We start from the raw sequence: 22761 nt of genomic DNA on the forward strand, positions 1-22761 counted from the left end.
CTTCACTTTACTACCTCAGGGTGTTGGGACCTTCCTCCTTAGGAAGAAAGTGTCTCCATTTAGGAGACATCTTCCTGATTCAAGCCTGCTAAAGAAGAGTCGGCCCTGGCTGTGAGAAGGAGCCCTGTCTGAGGCTCAGGTCTAACCCTGCCACTCCTGCCCCACCCACTAGGCTCCAAGGACCTGTGTGTGCTGCTGGCATGGACTAACCCTGGGCTGTCAAAATTACCCAGTCAATAATCAAAGATGTGAACGCTTTCCCTTCCAGAGCAGAGTGCAGACTCCTCTATCCTGACACACGTTCATGCAGAGAGACCTGTCATGACACCCGTGTGGCCCATGAAGGAGGTTCTCTCTGGTACACAGAAGGTGGGAACCACAGCATGTCCTCTTCGCACCCAGCACTCGGGATGCCAGCGAAAGAAAAAGACAAGGCAGGGTTCCCCAGGAGGGCACAAGGGTTGGAGAAGGGTCAGGGTGACACTTGGGAGCCAGGTTAGACCAATCCGGAGGCTTGTGCACAGTTCCATGGAGGCAGCTAGACTCAGTATTTGGTCTCATGGGTCCAAATAACTTGGGCTGAGGTGAAAAGCACCCTTTCCTCTCAACTCTAGAAGCCTCGATGCTTCTAGGCTTGTGGCCATTGGCAAGTCCCCAATTTGCTTTTACACAGCCTAGCTCTTCTGCCCTACCTGCCCCAACCCATCCACAAATGTCCTCCTCCAGGGCAGACCATTCGATTCTACCTGAATACTTACTTGTGTCCTTAAAAGTTGTCTTTTTTTTCCTCCTTAAAGATTTTTATTTTAATTTATGCGTAAATGTGTGTGTGTGTGTGTGTGTGTGTGTGTGTGTGTGTGTGTGAATCTGTATGTTAGCATGCACACACTGGTGTAGGTGCCTATGGAGGTCAGGAGAGGGTGTGTGGGTCTCTGGAATTGGAATTACAGGTAGGTGTGAGCTACTTAGTGTAAGTACTGGGAACCCAGCCCAGGTCCTCTGCAGCTCCAGCCCTCTGCTCTTTTTTTTTTCTTTCAAGACAGGGTTTTTCTGTGTAGATTTGCACCTTTCCTGGAACTCACTTGGTAGCCCAGGCTGGCCTCGAACTCACAGAGATCCGCCTGGCTCTGCCTCCCAAGTGCTGGGATTAAAGGCGTGCACCGCCGCCGCCCGGCTTAGCCCTCTGCTCTTAAGCACTGAGCTGTCTCTCCAGCTTCAGAAGTCTCTACCACAGTGCTGGGGCTGAACTTCCGGTCTCAGCTTTGAGATAGTCCTTTCTACTACTGGAGAGGAGGTACCCTGGGTTCCAGCTCCAGGTTAGGTGCCCACTATTTCCCACCTTTGAGTTCTAAGGCACCATGGGTGGGAACCTCACCAGAGGTCTTATCATCATGTAAAATGTCCACCAGAGACTCATGTGTTTGAACTCTTGGTCCCAGCTGCGGTGCTGGTTTGGAAGGTTGTAGAACCTTTAGAAAGCATGGCCTCATTGGTTGGTGGGTACTGGGAGCAGGCTTTATGGGTCATAGACCCATGCCAGTTCTCACTCAGCTTCTCTCTGCTTCCTGTAGTGCTGAGGTAGAACCGGACATCTCAGGCTCCTCACCTCCACCAACAGAAGCTGCTCTTGCCTCACAGGAAGAGAAAAGTAACGTGTACACCTATTTTCCGGTTTATTTTCTCCAGTGCCTTCATGTCCTAAGCCTCTTAGGCCAGGGACCATGCTTAGCTGCTTCCTAAAACTGTACTTGCCTTCCCTGTTTTCTGTCTTTTTTTTTTTTCCTGGACATAAACAAGTGTAACATCAGGATTGCAAAGCAAAGTGTTACTCGGGGCTCACAGGACGTAGTCTTGTCCCCTTTGAAACAAACACATATGGAAGGCCTTCGGTAAGGGCGCCAGCCATTGTTAGGCAGGGCTGCTTGCTCTGGAGTTATTAGAGAAATTGTTGTTTTTTGTTCAGCTGAACATCTAGGACTTTGGGATAACTATTTCAGAGACTGGCAGGCCTGAGTTGCCAACCTAGACACTTGATTACTGTGCTCACAGCGGCAGAGGGCTCTGGCTGGGTCAAGGGGCTGCCTAGAAAAGCCACTACTGAGATGACTGGAGTCTGGGGGAACAGACTGGGAAGGAACCCCAGGAGAACGGGAGGTGGATCTGATGAGTTGGCACCATCAGACCACAAGCAGGGCTCCAAGAATGGCAAGAGGCACTTGTGCCACTGGGAGACTGAGTGCGGAGGCAGGGCGAAGCCAGGTCTCAGTGCCGGCTAGTGCTGTGTCCGCAGCCCACTGAACTCCTGGGGTTCCCACTACCAACAAGTAATTGGGAGAGACTCGAGCCATCTCATCCTCACATCAAAATCCAACGGAACACTTCACTATCCTATTTATCTGGCCCCCCTGTTTTCCCTAACCTAGATCTCATACCTATCGCTCTCGGAGGCAGGGCTCCCACAGAGCCACTGATTGCCTGGGTCTGAGCCCCACCCACCTTTCCCTGTGTATTGCTGAGGAAATGCTACTCTCCTGGTCATGCCCAGGATTCTTCCAGGCTTTTACGTGAGGGCTGTACTCAGAGTCTACACCCTATCTGTCTCCATCTCCCTCCAAAGGTCGGACGGCAAACAGAGGTCCTATAGCAACCATAGATCCAGAGAGTCCCAGCAGCCATGGGTACCCGCCCTGGTCACTTTCTTTTGTGGGCTCTCTCTCTTCCTCTCTCCCCCAGTTCCCCTCGTTAAAGGACACAGTGTGAAGAAGTCTCTACGCCGTGGAGTGGGGTAGTGGTGCTGGGAGTTAGTTACCCCAGGCACATCACTTATTATTCCTCTGGAGTTTGAAGCCCTTCACAGGCATCCCCAGACATCAGTGCTCCCTATCTGGTGAGTTCTGATGTCAAGGGGTCACCCACGCAGAGTTTCAGAGGCGGCCGCAGTCTAGTTCTGTCCAAGCTGTTATTCACGGTCATGCGCTTGTCAAAAACAAGTTGCTGGGGACCAAAACGATCACATCACAGAAACCCTGAGAAGCATTTCTAAGCAACGAGAGAAACAGGTTTAAACCAGTTGCCACTCACCTCATGAACGAGGCACTTGTCTAAGAGCTGGAGATAGGAACTTATATTTTCCTCGTCAGGTCTGGAGACCAAGAGCTGTGTGCACACTGTGAATTAAGAAAAGATGGATCAGAACACTGCACACTGTTCCAGTCTGGGCTGCGCCCCTTTCAGGACCAGGCCCTCCTGAGGAACGTCTGCTTTGTGGAGTAACGTAAGGCTCACAGGAAACACAGGGGGCCTCACCATTCCACTGAAGCCAGATGCTCAGTTACCACGGGAGCCCTCACCCCAGAAACCGCTTGGGTTTGTTCCTGCCATACCATTCTATATTAAGCCCTCAGACAAGAGGCCTGAAGACAGACACTCTGAGAGAAGAAACAGAGGTCTCCGGCTCTGCTTTGGCAGGTGGTTGGTTCCGGGGGAAGGAGCTTCCAGAGCCTTCCGAGCCTCTGCCACAGTGGCAGAGCCATCCCGTTTTATGAATGAACCACACCCCCCTCACCAGGTGGGAAGGCAGTGGTGTTTGTGTGTAGAAGAACGAGGCTGTGCCACATTTTGGCTGTGAAGCATGTAGGCGTGCATGGAGCAGAAGAAACCTGCCATTCCGTCATTTGCAGGGTTATTTCCTCAATGTGACACACACGTTTATCCACATACGCCTTCACCTACACACTCAAGCATGTGCCAGAAAAGACAGGGCAGTGCTCGTCTGTCGGTAGAGGACACGCATGTACCAGGTTTCTTTTCTTACTTTTCTTTCTTTCTTTCTTCCTTTCTTTCTTTCTCTCTCCTCTCTCTCTCTCTCTCTCTCTCTCTCTCTCTCTCTCTCTCTCTCTCTCTCTCCCTCTTTCTTTCTGTTTTTCAACAGGGTTTCTCTCTGTAGCCCTGGCTGTCCTGGAACTCACTCTGTAGGCGAGGGAGGCCTCGAACTCATAGAGATTCTCCTGCTTCTGCCTCTTAAAGGCATGCGCCACCACTGCCTGGCAATCTACTAGGTTTCTTATGACCATGTTCACAGCCCACTCTCTGCCCTTACCATAAAGGCCACCGGCAAAAGGAGTCAGAGTTGGGTATATGTCAATCAAAGCACACCAAGCTTGAAAGCCAGGGATCAGATTTCACCCCTTTCCCCTTCCAACCACCCTGACACAGATCTCCACCAATTCTGTGTCACTACACAGGGCTTTCAGAATAACAGTGTTTGCAACAAGAACATGGGAATGGCCTCAAGATCTACCCAAGGGTGACCTTGATAAATAACTTGATTCATATACATGGCAGAAGAGCGTGCAACCTTAAAAAAAAAAAAAAAGAATGGTGCTTTTCATATTGACAGAAATAGGCAAATATGCCATGTTTATGGAAATACCACCAAGCTTAGGAGAGAATCTTAAAACCCATGTCGGAGTGGATGATGCTGAAGGTTCTGAAAGGCCAACCCCATATCCAACAGTAGCCACCCCTTGAGAGGAGATGGCAGGACTAGGCAGGAGCAGGATGGAGGCAGCTGGTTTTCACTTCCCACAGTTGAATTTATAGGGGGATACTGAGTGTCAATTGGGTTGTGGCTTCTCACACAGTAGTTACCGTGTCAACAGAGGTTGTGTTGAGGGGTACCATCTCCCAGGGCTGATCCCCACCATGATCCCCTGTACACAGGGATAGGGGCATGGCGCACATTCAAGTAGATTTGCTGGGCTGGGTCTTTTCCAGGATCCAACAGTGCTGAGGGGTGAGCGGGAGTTGAAAAGGCCCGCTCTGGCTATCAGCTCATCCCCAACCCTGCCTGGGGAAGCTGTGAGTCACCAGCTTCTATGTCAGAGTTTAAAGGATTTAGGTCTCCCTGGAACAGCTGTATCAGAGGCGGGGCACAGGGGTCCACCTCTGCGAGTGAAAATTTGGTTCTTTAAAAGGAAAAAAAAAGGCTCCCTCCTTTTAAAAGGAAAAGTACTAGCATTCACCACATATTTTTTCTCAATAATCAGAATGTCTTGTGAAGGATCTCGTAAGCACAAACTATTCAAAGGTAGTGCATTTTCAAAGACGTAGCCGTAAAGACCTCACTGCAGGGGATGCAGAGGGTAGTGCAGGCTGGAAGGTGTGACCCACAGCATCCTCTTAGCTCTGTCCTGCCCCGATGACAGCGCACAGTTTGGCCATGGCTACTGTGGGCCCGGTCCAGCTCCAGGCTCTGTGTCGCAGCCCCACCCTTCATCTGGTGCACCGCGGTGTTTATCAGGCACCTACCTACCATCAGTCAGGCCCTGGGGACCCTGCGGCTATTAAAAGTGGCCCGAAGGCACTCGGTTAAGGGGGTTTACGGTCAAGCACACACGGCTGCAGTGAGTGTGAACTGAGTCAAGGTGAGGAGACTAAGGGGCTGTGCAACGCTTGAGTAAAGTGAGGGGAGAGACCCAGTCCCGCGTGCACTCAGAACGGGTTCTTATTTTCTAAGTCCCGGGCTCTTTCGGGCTAGTAGGGCCCTGGCTCCAGACACAGGGAGCCTCTGTGCAATCACTGGGAAGCAAGAGATCACACCAGCTTCTGGGAACCGAGACGCGGAGTCTGTCTGAAGTGTAGAATGGAGGCGGTGAGGGCGGGCGCCAGGTGAGTCTTTGGGCTCAGGTGCTATCTATGCGGCAAAGGGAGCATCGTATGGAATTCAACGGTGCTCTGCCTTGAGCTACGAAGGTCTCCTGGTAACCCTGGGGGTGGGAGACAGAGAAGCTGTGGGGTTTCAAATCCCCATCTTACACATCTTGGATTCCTCTTCTGTGAAATGGGGTGTTTGGGGTTCACCTAAGTCACCTAGGAGAACCACAGGTATACCAGCCTCTGGTAAAAACAGGAATTATTAAGCAACCACAAGCTGACAGCCCAAGACCACTAAAGCATCCTGTGAGGTGGATGAAAGAGGAAGGGAAGATGTAAACCCTGGACGCTGAATAGAACAGCTTTGTACTAAGCCTTGTCCAGGGCACGCCCACTCTCTGAATTACCAGGTGACTGGGAAGCCCCAGGGCCTGGGGACTCAGTAGGTGGTACTTTCTGGGCTCTGGACCCAAGCTTTAGGGCTTCACTAGTTCCCAGACCCTGTTGCGTTGGGAAAGGGCCGGTAGCCGAGTGAGGTTTTTGTACTCTGAAGCATCTTTTTCATTCATTGTCGGTCCCACGGTCTTCCCTGAAGGTTCAAGGCCCAATCCGGCAGCGCCGTACTGGAAGGGCTAGAGGGGTCCACAGGCTGGGGTTGAAACCCCCCATGAGAAAACCTCTTATTTCTCTGGGGGTACTAATGCCACTTACTGGGGACGGGGAGCTCATTTAGCCCACCAACACCCGACTCCAAGCCCCCCAGGACTCTTGGCTCTGGCTAGGGCTCCCAGAGAGAACAAGTACCTTTCCCCATGACGCGTGTGAACTGCCCGGGGAGGTCTCCCTCGGGCAGAGGGGCGACAGCCAGTTCCCCATCGCAGGGGCTCAGCTGGGGTGGTTGCAGGCCACCGCTGGCGCCGGCCGCGGCGGCGGAGGCACTGGCTGTGACGCTGTTGGCCACCGTGGCACTCTCTTTGCGGTCGGTGCCAGGGTTCTCCGGGCCCATCAGGGAAGGCTCATGGCGGCGCGCCTCCGGAGTGGTACTGGGAGAGCTGTAGGCCTTGATGGGCGTCAGGATCATCTGATGCAGCTCCTGGAGGGGGATGCGCAGGCTGCCCCCTTCGATGATGTCCTGGGTGAGAGAGAGGCGGGGGGACTTGAGTGAGTTCAGGCCTGCTGTCCCCCTCCAGGCCCTTCTCTCTGGCCCCTGTTTCCAGAGATGTCCCCACACAGGACGGTGCGGGGCGGCTGGAATTTATCATACATGAGAGGCTCAAGGAACTTTTTAGTGGGGGAGGGATGGTTTTAGAACGAGTCTGAAGAAAACCATGTTTAATGTATAACAGAACTGACGGATAGATAGTTGTAAAGTACCCATGGTGCACTTTAACAGCACAGGGATCTCAAGTCAGATCCCAGTACCCATGTGGAAACTGGGCCCAGCAGGACACACCTGCAGTCCCAGTGCTGGTGAGAGACAGGCTCCCCAAACGGCTGGCCTAGCAGAATCAGTTAGTTCCAGGCTCAATGAAAGACCCCTCCCCCCCATTTCAAAAGAAAAAAGAGTAACAGAGAATGAGGAAGATGTCCGATGTCAACTGCTGCTCTCTGGTCACCCCGCACCACCCCACACACATACACACACACACACACACTCACACAATACACACACACACTCACACACACTCACACACACTCACACACATACACACACACTCACGCACACACTCACACACATACACACACACACACACTCACACACACACACACTCACACACATACACACACACTCACACACACACACACTCTCACACACATACACACACACTCACACACATACACACACACACACTCACACACTCACACACACACACACACTCTACTTGAGTGCATACCCATTTATATACTTGCAAACACAGGTTAATTTATGCAAACATTTGGGTATTCTGGGCATTACTTATTAGAAAAAGAAAGTGGATTCTGGTGGGGATGGTGCAGTTTTGGATAAGCCCAGGTGGCGTGGGTCCTGGCTGGGGCCATACTGGTGTGAGGGGCAGGATGGCCCCTGGTCACCATGTAGCTCCCAGGGCTTATGCGGTTCTGATTGATTCTCTCTGGGACCTAGGAGAGACACTGCCTACCAGGGCCCTGATTACACACTTAGCATTTAATATCCTGAGAGCCCAGATTAGCAAGACCGTGATTTAAAGAGCTTGACACACAAAAGCCCGGACCATTTCTAAGATCCTCTTGTGCCAAGAAAATGGCTTGGTGGCATTAAAGAATGCAGACTTGAGGGACATGAGCGCTTCTGACCCAAACCCTCCCAATCAGCGGACCAGACAAAGGAAAGCTGGCAGGGACAGGCACAGGGTGTGCCCCAGCTCTCAAAGGCAGCGGACGTTGGTAAGTCAAACTCTTCCACGGTGGAAGGCTGCTCTTTGGGTGGGCTGTGTGTGTGTGGAAATGAAGAAAGAATCGTCATTTGGCCTAGTTGCCACAAGTTTTATTTACGGAGGAAGAAATATTCTAGTTAGCCACCAGAAATATCCTAACCCTGCTCAGAGCCATATATAGTTTAAGTTGAAGAGAAAGTCCACTTCCCTCTGCTTCCTAACCCTTAGCTTTTGGGTGCCAGTTCTCCCTTTATATACAGCAGGTTAGCCCGGAAGTCAAAATCTTCCAGCCTCGGCCTGAATCACAGTCATATACCAGGACGCCTAGAGCAAGACATCCATTTGCCTCTGAGAAAAGGGCCACAGAGGAGAGTCTGCCTCCTTCATTGTGAACACAGTGGCGTGAGGAATCAGGGTCGCCTCAGCCTGTGCCACCCTCTCCATGTGTTCGTCACTGTTCCCAGCCTCCCCGGAGCCTGGGTATCAGCTCAGAACTGGCATTCCTGACTTGGGCCTTGATTTGAGCTGAGCAAGGGGGTGGGACAGGTGAAGGCAAGCTGGTTAGATGAGCCATGCTCAAGGAATAACCTACTGCCTCTCCACTCAACCACCCAGGAAGTGCTTGCCCTGCATGGACTTCCTGTCCAGCACACTGCTGAAGAAGAGGAGAGAAGAGAAAGTCAAGAAACGTGGCTCTGAGCCGGGCGTGGTGGCGCACACCTTTAATCCCAGCACTCGGGAGGCAGAGCCAGGCGGATCTCTGTGAGTTCGAGGCCACCCTGGGCTACCAAGTGAGCTCCAGGAAAGGCGCAAAGCTACACAGAGAAACCCTGTCTCGAAAAAACCAAAAAAACCAAAAAAAAAAAAAAAAAAAAAAAAAGAAACGTGGCTCTGTAGAGGGGGAACAGATGGGACAAGCCAGGGGTCAGGTATGGTCTTGCCATGCTGTCCCGGTGGCCAGTGTCACCCAGGAGAGCAAATGACAGTTTGGGACGCTGTCAACTGCCACAGAGCCCTTTCTGGCTTGTGGCACATGGCTCTGTACTTCATGGTATGTGTGGGAGATTTGGGTTGTACTAAGATCGACACTGTTCAACAGAAAACAGAAACCCCCTAACTTTAGCGCTTATGTTCACGTTCTGTAGGGGTGGGGAGGCAGCCGCATCACGAAAAGAAACCCTGAGAAACCGAGAAGGTGGCTCATTTGGTAATGTGCTGGTTTTGTAAGCTTAAGGACCTGTGTGCAATCCCCAGAACTTACATCAAAAAAGAAAATTAAAAAGCCGTTGCTTGCAGTCCCAGAGCTGAGGGGACAGAGACAGGTAGATCCTTGCAGCTAGCCTAGACTATTTGGTGAGTTGCGGGCTAGTGGAAGACCCTGTCTTAATAAACAGTGACCACCAGCTTACATTCCTGATCTTCGCTGAGTGCCCACATTGAGAAGCAAGGCAGGAGACAGTCTGAATGGAACTCGATCTAGTGTTTTCCTTGAGCTGTGGGAATTAATTTTCCACATTGACAAGTCGCTATTGATCCTTCATGCCTCAAATATAATCCTACATTATAATTACAAAGGCAAAATGAAGTTGTCCAGTGACCCTGGCTCAAAGCTGCCAAGCAAGGACTTGTCTAAAGCAGGTGACAAGAAGTCAGGCCCATTGGGCGGCACCCCAGAGATATCTCGGGGGACACGTGGGAATGAAATTATAGTACCATTGGCCTAGCACTGGCCTGAAGGCCTTGGAAGGAGGCTGGTTTGGTACCTTTCCTGAGCATATCATAATAACAAGGTATAAGTCATCTGAAAGAGAGCTTGGGGTAAACACAGTGCTCCCAGGACACTCCCAGACATGTCCCTGGCCCCCTCCTTCCCTCCAGGTGGGGATCATTTGAAGCTGTCATAATATGTAGGGTTCCTATTTCTACCTAAATCTGTTCCCTCTCTTCATTCATCCACCAGTCAGCAGCTGAGCTCACAGCAGCTGGGCACTGTGCTATGTTGGGAATAGAAAAACAAATCCTCATCCCTACCCTGAGAGACTCAACGTTCCTAAGACTCATACGGCAAGAGAGTATGAGGACAGAGGCTCAGGGAACAGAGTGGGCCTGTTGGCTTCCGAATTCACGATCTCTCTCCCCTCTCTCTCCCCTCCTCTCCCCCCCCACGCCCCCACGCCATGTGTGTGTTTTGCATTTCTGGACCAGATTAGCAAACAGCCCGAGGGACAATGGGATGGAAGGAAGGGTACCAAGAGATGAAGGGGAGGTGATTTTCCAGGGCTGACCATGAAGCGACTTGCTAAGGAGGTTGAGTTCCTGGGAGTTCCATTTTCTCAAAAGAGGCCGCTGTCCTGGATTGCCTTGCGAGGAGGTTGCTGTAGGGCCGGATGCAACGGTGTGCACAAAACCTCTCTTGGTCGTTTTCACCAAATGTGCCTCGCTAGTATAAGGCGTCATTACCTGGAAATATTTATTACTCAATACTACCAAGTTGAGCTACTATTTCTCTGCAGCAGTCACCGATGTGACTTCAAAAGGCCAAGGTCTGGGATGTCTAAAGAAAAGGCGTAGACACCTAGAGAAGCAGTTGTCTCTCTCCGAGCAGGAATAAACAGAACTTGTGTGTGTGCACATGCACACACACACACACACACACACACACACACACACACACACACGTCTCCTAGCTCCTTGTTCAACATCAAGGTTGTAGGCCCAGAAAAAGGTTCTGTTTCACAGTCTGGGAGTGGGTTGAAAAGGAAGACGAGGTATAAAAGCACATGGGGCCATTTTCCCTGTTAAATATTAATATTAAAATCTCTTCCCTTCTGAATGTCCTTTTCTTCTTTTTCTCTCACACAGCTCACAAAGCCCACAACTCGGTACTTCTGCCTCGTCACACAGCCATACTCCTGATGCCAGGCTTCTTTCTGCTTCAGATCTCCCCCATTCTCCTGAACCCCTTTTCTTGCCCTGGCTGCAGTGCCCAGCTGATTGATCGCCAGTGTCGAGGTGACGTCAGTCTTCACAGTATGCGACACACTCATGGAACTTGTTGGGTATCGAGGACTATGGGAGTCCAGCCCCTCGATAGTCCCCTCCCAGGGTCTGGGAAGAATCTACAACCAGCTGATAATTAATCTTTGATGAAAAGAAATGCATCTATGTACACGAAACTCCTTAGTCCATATACTTTATTATTCTGTGACAGTTATAAGCTTATATTCTGCTCTCATATTTAGGTCATCTTTAGCCTGATTTCTCTCTACACTTGTCTGCGATCCCCTCTAAGTTCTATCTTAATTCCTTCATCTAGTTCTGCCCCTTCTAGGTTCTCATCCATCTTGTTCCTTCCCATATCATTTCCTCTCCCATCTCCTTCTCTCTCATCCGGCTCTTCCTCATCTTCCATCTCGTTCCTCTAGTACTCTCCTGTAGCCCTTCAATCTACTTCTTCCCCATCTCAGTTTGTTCCTCTCAAGTTCTTATCCGTCTACTTCTTCCATTCTCTTCTCTCTTCTCTGTCCTGTCGTGCCCTGGAAGTCCTGGTATATATACACTTACAAGCAGTATTCCCTTAGCAGTGCAAAGCCAGGCTTCCAGGGTCAAATGGAGGGGCGATAAGAATCACACAGGGAGGCAATAACCGTTAATTATCACTTGCAACCCCAAAGGGAAGTGACCAATGGGGAAATGAATTAACTAAAGGCTAAATTCAGGTAATATCTAAAAAGAGGGCTCTTATGTGCTCAACTATAATCTTAAACGTGGTTGGTACAAAGTGTTAAGAATCTATAAGTTGCTAGGTCAATGGGAGAAAATAAAACTGTCTTCTTTTTTTCCTGTGGCTCCTATTTGTCCAAGCTATCTGCCGTTTTTCTGCAGGGTGGGGGAAAGTGTGCTCAGTCGCTAGGCAACCTGTGTACAGCTAGATGCCTCTGGTGATAGTTAAAGGGAGATCTGGAACTAGAGGTAAGGTTTGGGAAAAGAGGAAGTAAGGCTTAATTGACACATCGGCCAGGCCTTCTCAAACAAGTAGCCTGGATGCTTAAGTCTGTTCTTAGAGAGTACAGAGGTATCTCTGATAAGGTACTTTCCTCCATCCGGTGATGGACCTGGCCGGATGCTACCAATAATGATAATTACAGGGAGGCTTGAACTGGGAGTTCTGGCTGAGCATAGCTGTCAGTGAAGAAGGTTATCTAAATATTCCTAGAAGTGGTTAGGTAGGTAGTTAGCGGTCTATAAAGTTGGTAAGGCTGTAAGAAAGGAGGGTTCGAGCTGAATTGTGTAAAGCTATTACTTAACGTCCACCTGACCTAGGTGGTGTCTCCTTGTGGAATTTACCTTAAGTCAGGAGACTCACCTGTGGGTTGTTATCACTGTTAATCTGAGGAAATTGGGTGACCACCTGGGTGATGTCTCCTTTAGTCCTTGAAAGTGGATAGGGGAGATATCTCATTCCAGAGAAAGCCTTTCCTAAGGCAGTTCTCCAAATGCCTGGAATGTGTATGTCTAGAGAGTGATCAGTCCACATTGTTAGCCCTTCTTAGGGAAAAATCAATTGGGAAATCTATGAAGGCACACATGATTTTCATAACAGAATACAGCTGATATATAACAAGCCAAGTAACACCAACAACTCCTTGGGATTTGGCTTCCTCTGGAGGAATTCCCTGATTCTTCCAGGTAGTGACTTTGCCATAACCAGCTGAGTTCTTATGATATTCCTGCGGCCCGCAGCAGTTGGGAATCTCTGTCTCCCTCTCTGGTCCCTTGAGGCAGGGCTCCCAGCTCAGCCTCTGTTCCACAAGGTCCTCTCTGATGGCACTCCTTCTCCAGCTCTTGGGGACAGTCACTTGCAGTTCCACATAGTTCACTAACATCTGGGTCGTGTCTAGGATGCCAAATTTGCTTTCTGGCTACCAATTTGCCATTCCCACCTTGGTGTCCCACAGGTGCCATGGCAAACTCAACTTCCTTTCTCCCCAGGCCCCCAGGAAGTCCTATGGTTCTGCCCCCAAATGCCACTTCATCCGACCCAAACCTTCTAACTACTTCTGGCTCCCTCTACGTGAGATCTCCATTTACACCTTCTTTGTCTGTACTGGGGGAGGGGGTCACAAGCCCCCAGCAGCATCCGGCCTCTACTAAGGTGTCTAGGGAAGTTCTCTTTCTGCCCTCAATGATGACACCAATCACCCTGGGTTGTGAGCTCAGCAGCTACCATATCTTTCCGTCCCAGGGCACATTCCAAGATTTCCCGGGGCCAGGAACCACGTACCACTCACGGTTATCCTGCCAGGATGAGCAAAGCGTGTCCAAACATGTGCTTAGCAAGCATCCAGGAACTGAATGGAAGGGCTTGGAACATGCAGTCAGCAGCTTCTACTGATTATGAACTAGCTGCGGGCGGGGTCCCAGCTATCTCCTTAGAAATGTGGGTTCTATGTGAGGTAAGAATGCCAGAGGCAGCCAGGAGCATGGTGATGACATTTCTAGCAGTGTCACCAGCCAGGGTTGTGAGAATGCCTTAGTTGAGTCTGGGGGGCCACCAGCAGTAGCAGGTGTGACTAACAGTTCCCTTCCTAAAACAGCAGGAAAGTTTTCTGGGGATCAACGGAGAGAGTCAGGCGCTCGGTCCTCAAGGATGTATACTCCTGGAGGGACAGCCCGGCACTCAGGATAGCAAAACACTCTGTGTTAGCATAATGTGGTCCTCTGACAGGCACGGCTTTCCTTCCCCCAGGATGTCAAAGGGAATGAACTTGCTCTCCTCTTGCTCAGTTGTAGACCCTGTACATTTGGTGTCTTTTTATCTTTTCCATTTCAGGAGGCCATGGAGGAAGCATTTCGTATAGTCAGTGTAACTCTAGGTGTAACTCCAGGACGCAGAATATCACTGACTTAACAGTAGACACACAGTAGACCCCTGATGTTGATTTCCGGAAGTCTACACACACACACACACACACACACACACACACGCACACACACACACACACACACACACACACACACACACACACAAAATACATGGATGTCAGCTCAAGGGTGAGGGGAAGAGGGAGCTGCGCTTCCTCATTCACAGAAGCTATTAATGAATTCCTAAAGGATGTTCCAGAAACGAGAGGGAACAGGCTTACAATATAATCTTCATTCAAAACACTTTGTGTAGTTTCCAATGGACAATGAGTAAATTGGCTTTTTGAATGTTCTCCAAAAAGAGAACAGTGTCTTAGATTAAAAATAGCCATAATCACTCTGTAAGACAAGCTGCTTGGCAGAGGACTTAGCATAAAATTAAGAACAACACCCAAAGCTCAGGTTTAGGTGGAGAGCTGCATGTAATGTGTAATTCCTTTTGGATAAGAACACTTTAATCAGGGGTGTGCATGTGAGTAGTTCCTACCTATCTGCCCATTAAAAGATTTTAGAAATAAAATTTCCTGATGCATTTTTATGTCTATTCTCCAAATATAAATGATATGTCTCATGGTACATAGTAAATGCAACTCAACATGGTATATAACATTAAGCACCCACATACCTTTATGAAGAGCTTTTAAAAAAATTCCCACCCCATTAAAACACTTGCTTTAGGAATCTGCTGGAGCCCCACCTTGCTTAGTACTTTGTCCGTTTTCAAAGGCTCCCTGCGTTTGCCAAGAGAATCACACTCACAGTCTACACTTGTGTTGGCAGCTGGTGAGACTCCAGGCATCCGGAAACCACTCGACACCAGAGTAAGCAGGGAGCGCCCCAAACAAGGAACATTTGCTAGTCTCCAGGTGTCTTTTGTTTCCATGAGAAAAATCAGCCCAGAAGGGAACTTAGAACCCACAATTCACTCATCACTCCTGCTTGGTGTCGGGAGTCACAACTGCAGATTGTTTTTGGTGTTGCTCGTTTTTTTGTGGTGGCTTCTGCCTAAGTCGTGGAGAGGCAGCCTGAGGTTAAATCCAAGTCTGAAGCCAACGCTACCTCTGCCAGTACTTTCCAGCCCCCTCTGAAACCTGAAGTCTCCCTGCTGATGTTTGCCAACCCTGGATGGTTCTCTCTAAACCAGATGCCCAGGGTAGACAGCAAGGATAGACACATTAGCATTTCCTGTGTGGCTCTGTCAGGCCAGCCTTTACTGTCCTCACCGGTCTCTATGGTTACCTACAAGGCAGAGGTGATGGACACACAGAGGGAGCATTGGTGTCACGTCACTTGAGATAGGGAAAGCTTGGGAGGTCACGGGCAGCTTGGACCCAGAGGAATTAGTTCATCACAACATCAGGATCCAAGGAAGATGAAGAACCAGGAAGGCACATGGCACTCTGAGGTCTATCTAATAAGTGCCACTCTGAACTGAGTTTCTTTAGTCTCTGTTCCCATGAAGAAGGTGGAAATGTCCCCTGGGCCAATTGCTCACTTACCCTTTCCAAAGACTTCAGGAGATTTTGTCTTTCTTTGAGCTTCTGAATACTGATGACAATTTTGTGTCTTGCACCTTTGGTAACATTCTGTAATTAAATGTAAGAAAATATATTAGAACATCCCGTTTTTCAAGAATCAGCTTAGAGACTCTCAGAGGCTATGGATTACTTTGTCTTTTTTTGTTCCTACACACTCACATGCTGGCTGACCTGCACTTCTCTCTTGTTGATACCACTATCCTAAAGTTCTCCCCAGTAGACAGACCGACTCCGTCTGGCTACAGGCTTGCCCATGACCTTTAGGACAGAGAGATATAAAGCAGCCAGTTATCCCACCCAACAGGAGATTTCTTCACCATCTTAAGTTATATATATATATATATATATATATATATATATATATATATATATAAAGTCACATATATATATAAATGAATATATATACATATACATATATATATATTATAATATTAGTTCAGACACCCCTGTCCTCAGGTTGTATTACATTCAGTCCCTCTGCTTTCCCTGGGACCCCGTCCTTATTTGTTCTTTGGTTTTTCAATGCCTTCCTGCACCTGTGCATCTGCAGAAGCCGTGATGAAGGCCAGTGCCACCCACATGCACCACCGTGACACAGGGCATTTCTGGGAAATGTACAACCTTCCTTTTTCTTTCCATTATGAAAAGTGGGATTCCCTGCACTCCAGGTAAATGTGCAGAGTTGTGGATTTTATTTTAAACTGGCTGCAGCAGTAAGTGAGAGGATTTCATTAGAGCCTCGTTGATGCTAGATACTGCACATTTCACAGGAAAGGGCCCTTCTTCCAATCAGGTCTCTAAGGCAAATTTCTGGGGATCTCTGTTCTGGTGCCACCATCCCCAAATTCCTCCTAGCCCCTGAAGGGACAAGAGGGACAGCGGCATCTCCTCTGGAAACACTGGGGACGCATTTCCGCTGAGCTGTCCTTCCCAGATCAAATGAATTCAATTATTTCGAAAAGTCTGTGTCAGGCTCTAGCACTGTCCTCTGTGTCAATTCTTTCTTTCTTTCTCTTTATTTGAGCAACCGATGACTTGGATTCTCTCTCAACTTTGACCTAAACACAAATTGCTCTTTGAAATAGTTCCCACCAACCCCTGGGATCTCAAGCAACAGCCGAGATCCAAGAAGTGGTGGGAGAAATGTTAGGAAGTTGAAATTAGTGCTTTTCACTCTCTGAGAATGGTCAGTGACTCCAGGCTTTGTCTTGCTCTCAATACCGGTATTTAGCCGGGCCTGCAGAGGGGGAGCGGAGGGTACTGAATAAGCAAGCAAGGGGAAAGCCGAGGTCGGCAGGGAGGCATGCGACCAGCCCCGCCGTGCCCCACGGGCTACAATCTCTCCTTTCTGCAGGAGAAATATTAACTCATTTAGACCACCAATTTCTTCAAATCGTTGCTCAAAGGAAACTGGGGTCAATCTGAAACATGCAAACAGCATTCTAAACAAGAGAAACAAAGGCATCCATTAGATCTGTTGGCTAGAGCCTGGCACGGCAGAGACATTCTTAGTTTCAGGGGCGCTATTGCCTGGTCTCTGGCATCCACACTTGGGGGAAGAGGCCTAAGAAGGAAAGAGGAATTCTGCCCTTTCATGACCTCAGAAGGAAAATAAATTCTGAGACCTGGATAGCTCACTCTCAATCACTGTCCCATGCTATTTGAGGTGGTTAGAAGAAAATATTTGAACAATTTACTCCAAACTCAACTAAGACCAGCATGAGTTATGTTGGAGAAGTGTCATGGAGTGTCTGGTGCTTCTGCTGACTGGTTCAGTTAGAAGGCAGTGGCTATGTGACCAGATGGGATAGACAAGGACTCTGTCCCCACCCAGACCAGTCCTGGCTTGGCGGAGGGAAGAAAAGAGCCAGGGGCAAAGCTCTTTGAAACATTGATGGATGTCATTTCTCGGCAGTACAACCGGCTCTTCCTTAGCACCCGGGACTTTGAAGGTGTACTTGGATCTGTCTTTTCCTAACTGCCTCTCCCTTCCACTGCCTTGTGAGTGCCTGCTGATCTTTGTCTTCCACTAAACTATCAAGGCAAGAACTTAGGCTTACTCACCATGGGGTACCAGCCAGCACCAGGCAGTTCCTAGACCCAGGCAAACTACTGGGTGGGTGGGTAATTTATGGGTCCAAACAAAGTCTGTTTGGGACAGAACTTCAAGACCTTGTCTCGGGGAAGGGTCCCCTCGAGCACTCACATACCTGAGCCTCCAGTTGACACTCGGTGAGGGCCATCATCTCCTCATAGGTCATCTGTGAGAACAGCGCAGCGTATTTGTGCAGGCGGAGACTTTTTAACCAAGCTGGAACATCTGTGGTGCCAGATGTGCAAGAGATGGGGATAGAAATGAAAGGAACAAGAAGAGGTGACAAAAGATGGGGGGACACAAAGGGGGGAAAGGTGATGGTCAGAGAAAAAAAAAGAAAAAAAAAGTTATTACTTAATTTGGGCAGCAAATGATGCCTCAGAAAGCTTAGGGCTGGCCCTGACAACCCCACTGGGTCCTTTAGTCTACCTCAGACCAGGCATTGATAACTTGGGGTTTAAGCATTTCAGGGCAAACAGGAATTCTACATATATGGACAGTTTTCTAGGTAGTCTCCCATAGAGTCTTTCAAGGTATCAAAGGAGTTTATCATAATAAAAAATTAAAATGCAAAGGGCCCACTGCCTTAGCTGGGCTGTTTCACTGGCAGGACTGGCACAGAACAGACACAATAGTCTACACCCTCAAGACACTTCTTTTTGAGGCTCAATGCAAATCTCCACAAGCTATGTCAGCCACTTCTAGAAGCAGGAAACAAATGTAATAGTTGACCCCCCATAAATGCTCTGCCTGACGCTTCCTCTGCTTCCCTAGTTCCCTGTGGGATAAAGGGCATCCCAGACTACCAGTATTGGCACTGCTGTGGGATGGCTGCTAGCCACTTTCCCAAGCTTTGGGATGCATTTGAATGTGTCGCTGACTTCTTCTTTGTGTGCCAACCCAAGAGATATCACAACACCAAGGATCCAAACACGGTCTAGACCACAGGATAACGGACACTCCAAGGCACAACTGAGGCAAATCCCAAGTCCGGTGTTTTAGAGTTAAGAAAATCACTGGGGTGAAAAGCCGCTGAACCACTGCTTTACTAATCACAACCAAAATAAATCATTTGCCCAAAGTCTTTTACGTCAGAATTTTTGAGCTGAGAAGATCTTTGAAATGTTTCTGGAATCGTCTTCCCCTAACCCTGTTCACCATACAGATGGCAACATTGTGCCATTAAGTCTAAATCACAGAGTAAGAATGTGGTCGAGGGGGTCTAGAACCCAGGTCTTCTGAGTCTCAGCTCTTTCCTACATTGTACCAAATTCTCACAAGAACTGCAGGAATCACCAGCCATAGAGCTAAGTAAACAGAGATTGCAAGTATTTTGAGATGCTAAGGCACTGGGTAAGCATCATTTGTGCTTCCTGTGAGGTGTCTTCCCATCACTAATCATATTGGTCACAAGATCCTGTACTATTGATTACAAAGATGTTCACTGGGAGGCACTGATGGGCCAGCCAATCACGTTCAAAGACAGGTGGGAACTTGCAGTTTTTCAAGGTTTAGAAAAGATAACCAGGGCTGATGGAAGACAGTCAACTCTGACATCAGGCTTTGCCTCCTGGGAAAACCAAACCAAAGGCTCTGGGAGTGTGGACAGGGGGTGATGTCCTTAAAGACAGGCACAGCAGGTGATCACTAGCCTGCTGAAGGGACTTTGTACTCTGCAGTAGTGTGAGAACCACAGATGGGGATTTCTGAGAATTAGAATTGAACATCCAATTCAGAACAGACTTTGTTATTTCAGACTACTTGATTCCGTGCTTGGAAGGCCTTCAATCTACTGTGACAAGAGAGAGTCCCTCTGGGACCATCATTAACTATGCTCAGACAAGGCTTCTCCAGGTGCACAGTGCTAACTCCTAACATACTCCTTAGTGCCAAGCATCCCTGGGTCATGATTTCAAGCCACATCAGGCCAGGAGTCTGGTACTTTTCCTGATATAACGCCCTAGAGCTCTTTGAGCAGACTTCAATCTCCATCACACACTTGCTTTTGTTGGAATGACACTAACACTTTGGCAGACATGGGTTGACATGGGTTGACATGGGTTGACATGGGTAACCATTAACCACAGTGCTAGTGTTCTGATGGGCTAACATGCCATCACTTGGCCACCAGGCTTCGTGTGTGCCATTCTTTGAAAAGTCCCAAATCATTGCTCAGAAAACACAATAGTCATGATTCAGAGAAGTCTGGGTAATCCAGTGTTATACTTGGGACACAATTCATTATAGAAGAGGATGGAGCAACACCATGGACCATATATATTTTTTTAACCAAGGGCCCCAAAGCTTAGTCATGGCAAATCCACTGATGGTAAGATGAACAAACTCCTCAGCTTTAAAGATGTGTTGCGAATTGGGTGTTTTATAAGCTGAAGTGATAACAGGGTATCTTGAGTCAGGAAGCACCAGGGGAAACTCTCAGTTCACTAAGCTCTAGTTCTTTTCTAGAAAGCAATCTGGACAGCTCGGATGCCCTGGGACAGGCAGGACCGGGCCAGCTTGCCTCACTCATTTCTTCAAAATGCAGGTCACTGGGGGTAGTTGTCCTGGAAAAGGTTCCTATACAACTTCACAACAGGATGAGCTAGGCCTTCCTAATGACTTATTCCCAGGCACATTCCTGGTAAATGTAGGCTCCTCCGACCTTCCATTCCTTAAGGCAGTCAGCCTGCTAGTTCAGTCCTAGCTCAGTGCCATGTGCCTAAGGAGTTCTCCCTCCTTCCCGAGGATGGGTGAACGAAGAGCAGGAAATCTCAGTCCTGAAGAACACAGCCTTCCAGCTAGACAGTAAGAGCCCATCTCAACAACGACAATGGATCCCACAAGAACAACAGAAAAGAACATAACCTACCAATCGTTCTCTCTCTGAGAGCAACTTTCTCTTGCCAGAGATAAAAACAGAACTCCATTAAAAGGGAAACAAGCACGAGAACTGAGGGCCTTGACTGTTTCACTCCCATCAGCAAGAATTCCAATGACTGCGCTGCTGAATTCTCTAAGAAGTGAGCCAGGCATGAGCTCCAACCAAAGTTGAGATGCTATCCTGTTGATGCAATGTTGGGAACCATTCTTAACTTCTTAGCTTGGATCCCATGTCTACGTGTGAAGCTGTGGCTACGCTTGGAGGATTCAGGCACACGGGAGACAGAGAGGGTGTATTGCAGATGTAAATCTGGCACATATGTCTTCAGGGTATAGCTGTCAGCTTCATCTAGGTTGCTTTGGTGGTTGGACATAGCAATGTAGGGTCCAAGCTAGAAAGACATCTTCACATGCGGTGCAAGAAAGAGACAGATGTTTTCGCTACCCGTGAGGCAGATTTCCTTGCCAACTGATGGAATTCTATTTGTTCAACATTTACTAGGTACCATCAGGAGAGGTCAGACTCTGTAAAGACATGCTATTGCCATCATGGACCTTGTGATCTACAGAGCATGACTGAGTCCCATGCAAAAATTATAACCACTTCATTATAAGCACTGAGAATACCTGAATCCTGGGGTAGCACAGAGCGATGGACACTTGGGTTTGCTGAGGCAGTGAGAGGAAGCTCCTCGCATGCTGCTGCTTGCAGAAGCAGCAGCTTGGAGTCCATTGGGCAAACCACATTGGAGAGGCCATTTCCCATGGTAGGAACATCAGAAGCGAAAGTCAGAGCCACAGCGGATTTAGGGTAGAGAAAATGCTTGGTGAATGGTGGAACCAGCTAGAGAGAAGTGAGGACACACAGGCAGAGGAGTCAGGTGCCTGAGATATGAAATGTCCAAACAAGGAAAGTAGATGTTCATCTTGCAGATGAAGAAAAGCCAATGAAATCTGCACCTTGGAAGCCCAGGTTGCCTCAGAAAGATGATTGTGGTCATGGGAAGGTGGCTGGAGGATGGTGAGAAAAGGCCAGGACCTGAGTTTAAGAAGATGACCCAGAGGAGTGCTTTAGAAGGATGAGAGGGGAATGGAAGGGTGGAAACCGATGGTATTTGGACATCAGGAAGAGTAGGGAAGGAGGAAAACAACCAATGAACTGAAGATGGCTCCTTTGGTTCAAGTTTGGTGAGGGAAAAAAAGGGGGAAAGCCAGTACACCAAGACCTTGGCAGGAGACTGAGCCAGAAAGCAGCTTGCCTTGTTAATATACATTCTTGCTGGTTCTGCAAGCTACATAGACACGGAACATTGGATGAGAGCAGGATAGAGCCACGGTGAAGCCGTAGGGTGGCGGGCATTGTGGGTCTGGCATCCCCATCCTTCCTGAGGCTCCTTCCAGCTCCTGTTGCAGGCCACGCTGGTTTAATCTTCTCCTGGCTATTTTGGATAACAACAGGGCTACACACCCATCTTGCACATGTTCTATGCCCACCCTCAGGTCTTTAGCAATGGGATCAAATTTTAAACTGTGATCATTTCTATATCCTTTTAGGGTTTGGACACCTTGACCACAGAGAGGCTTTGTGTCATGTCCGCAGCTCCCAGGGAAGCTGGGCTTCAGTGAGAATGTAGGCTGCTTTTCTCTTAAGCCTGCTGCAGTAGCCAGCCAGGTCAACAAACCATGCAGTGCCCAACCTCAAATGAGGACGAGCTGATAAGGAAAGCGACAGGAGGGGGAGAAATTAAGGCAGCTCTTTATCTAGAAGAGAGAAACATGAACGAGCAGTTTCCCACAAGAGAGCTTATTTGTGGTACTCTAGGTACCTGATGATGGAAATCAACTCTTAATTCCTCAGAGAGCCAGACTGATCTCACACAGCCTTCTCTCTAAGACGCAGGTTGCATCCTTGCTCCCTGAGGGAGAGAAGAAACACAAAGGCTGCGTGTGAAGGGACTAATACTTCACCGTTGAAGTTGGAGAAAAAGCAAATCCTTCCAGAACAGAGAGCTGCAGTTTAGTGACACCATAAAGCCAGTCTTTATTTTTGGCCAGAGCAGAGTGAAGAGCCTCATTCTGTTCCAGGCGCCAAGCAAGAGGAGGAGGTGTGCTTGTTGGGTCCTCGGGAGCTGGATCCTCTTGAGGGGAACTCCTTGATCCTGAAGAGTATCTAGGGTGTTTCAGGAGAGCTCCCCTCTCATGGGGACATACCATGAATTTTTGAACAAATAAATTTGGGGTAAAATACTTCAAAGAATTCAATGCAAACATT

The 22761-nt window shown here is 48.7% G+C and overlaps 1 protein-coding gene across 4 annotated transcripts in view; it reads right to left on the reverse strand.

The window, feature by feature from the left end:
* The window catches only part of Samd4a (sterile alpha motif domain containing 4A), a 217559-nt gene that overhangs the window by 21529 nt on the left and 173269 nt on the right, over positions 1–22761 (reverse strand). For 3 of the 4 annotated variants that reach the window (XM_028873583.2, XM_028873582.2, XM_037208597.1), the window contains 4 exons: positions 17725–17834; positions 15476–15562; positions 6460–6787; positions 3082–3167 (listed from right to left, as the gene is read on the reverse strand). In XM_028873583.2, the coding sequence (XP_028729416.1) occupies positions 3082–3167; positions 6460–6787; positions 15476–15562; positions 17725–17834 (611 nt within the window). Of the gene's footprint in view, positions 1–3081; positions 3168–6459; positions 6788–13335; positions 13440–15475; positions 15563–17724; positions 17835–22761 lie in introns of those variants that run through there. The other variant, XM_037208598.1, reaches the window with a different exon arrangement.

Source organism: Peromyscus leucopus, chromosome 9 (genome assembly GCF_004664715.2).
Source record: "Peromyscus leucopus breed LL Stock chromosome 9, UCI_PerLeu_2.1, whole genome shotgun sequence".
Taxonomy (NCBI): Eukaryota; Metazoa; Chordata; class Mammalia; order Rodentia; family Cricetidae; genus Peromyscus; species Peromyscus leucopus.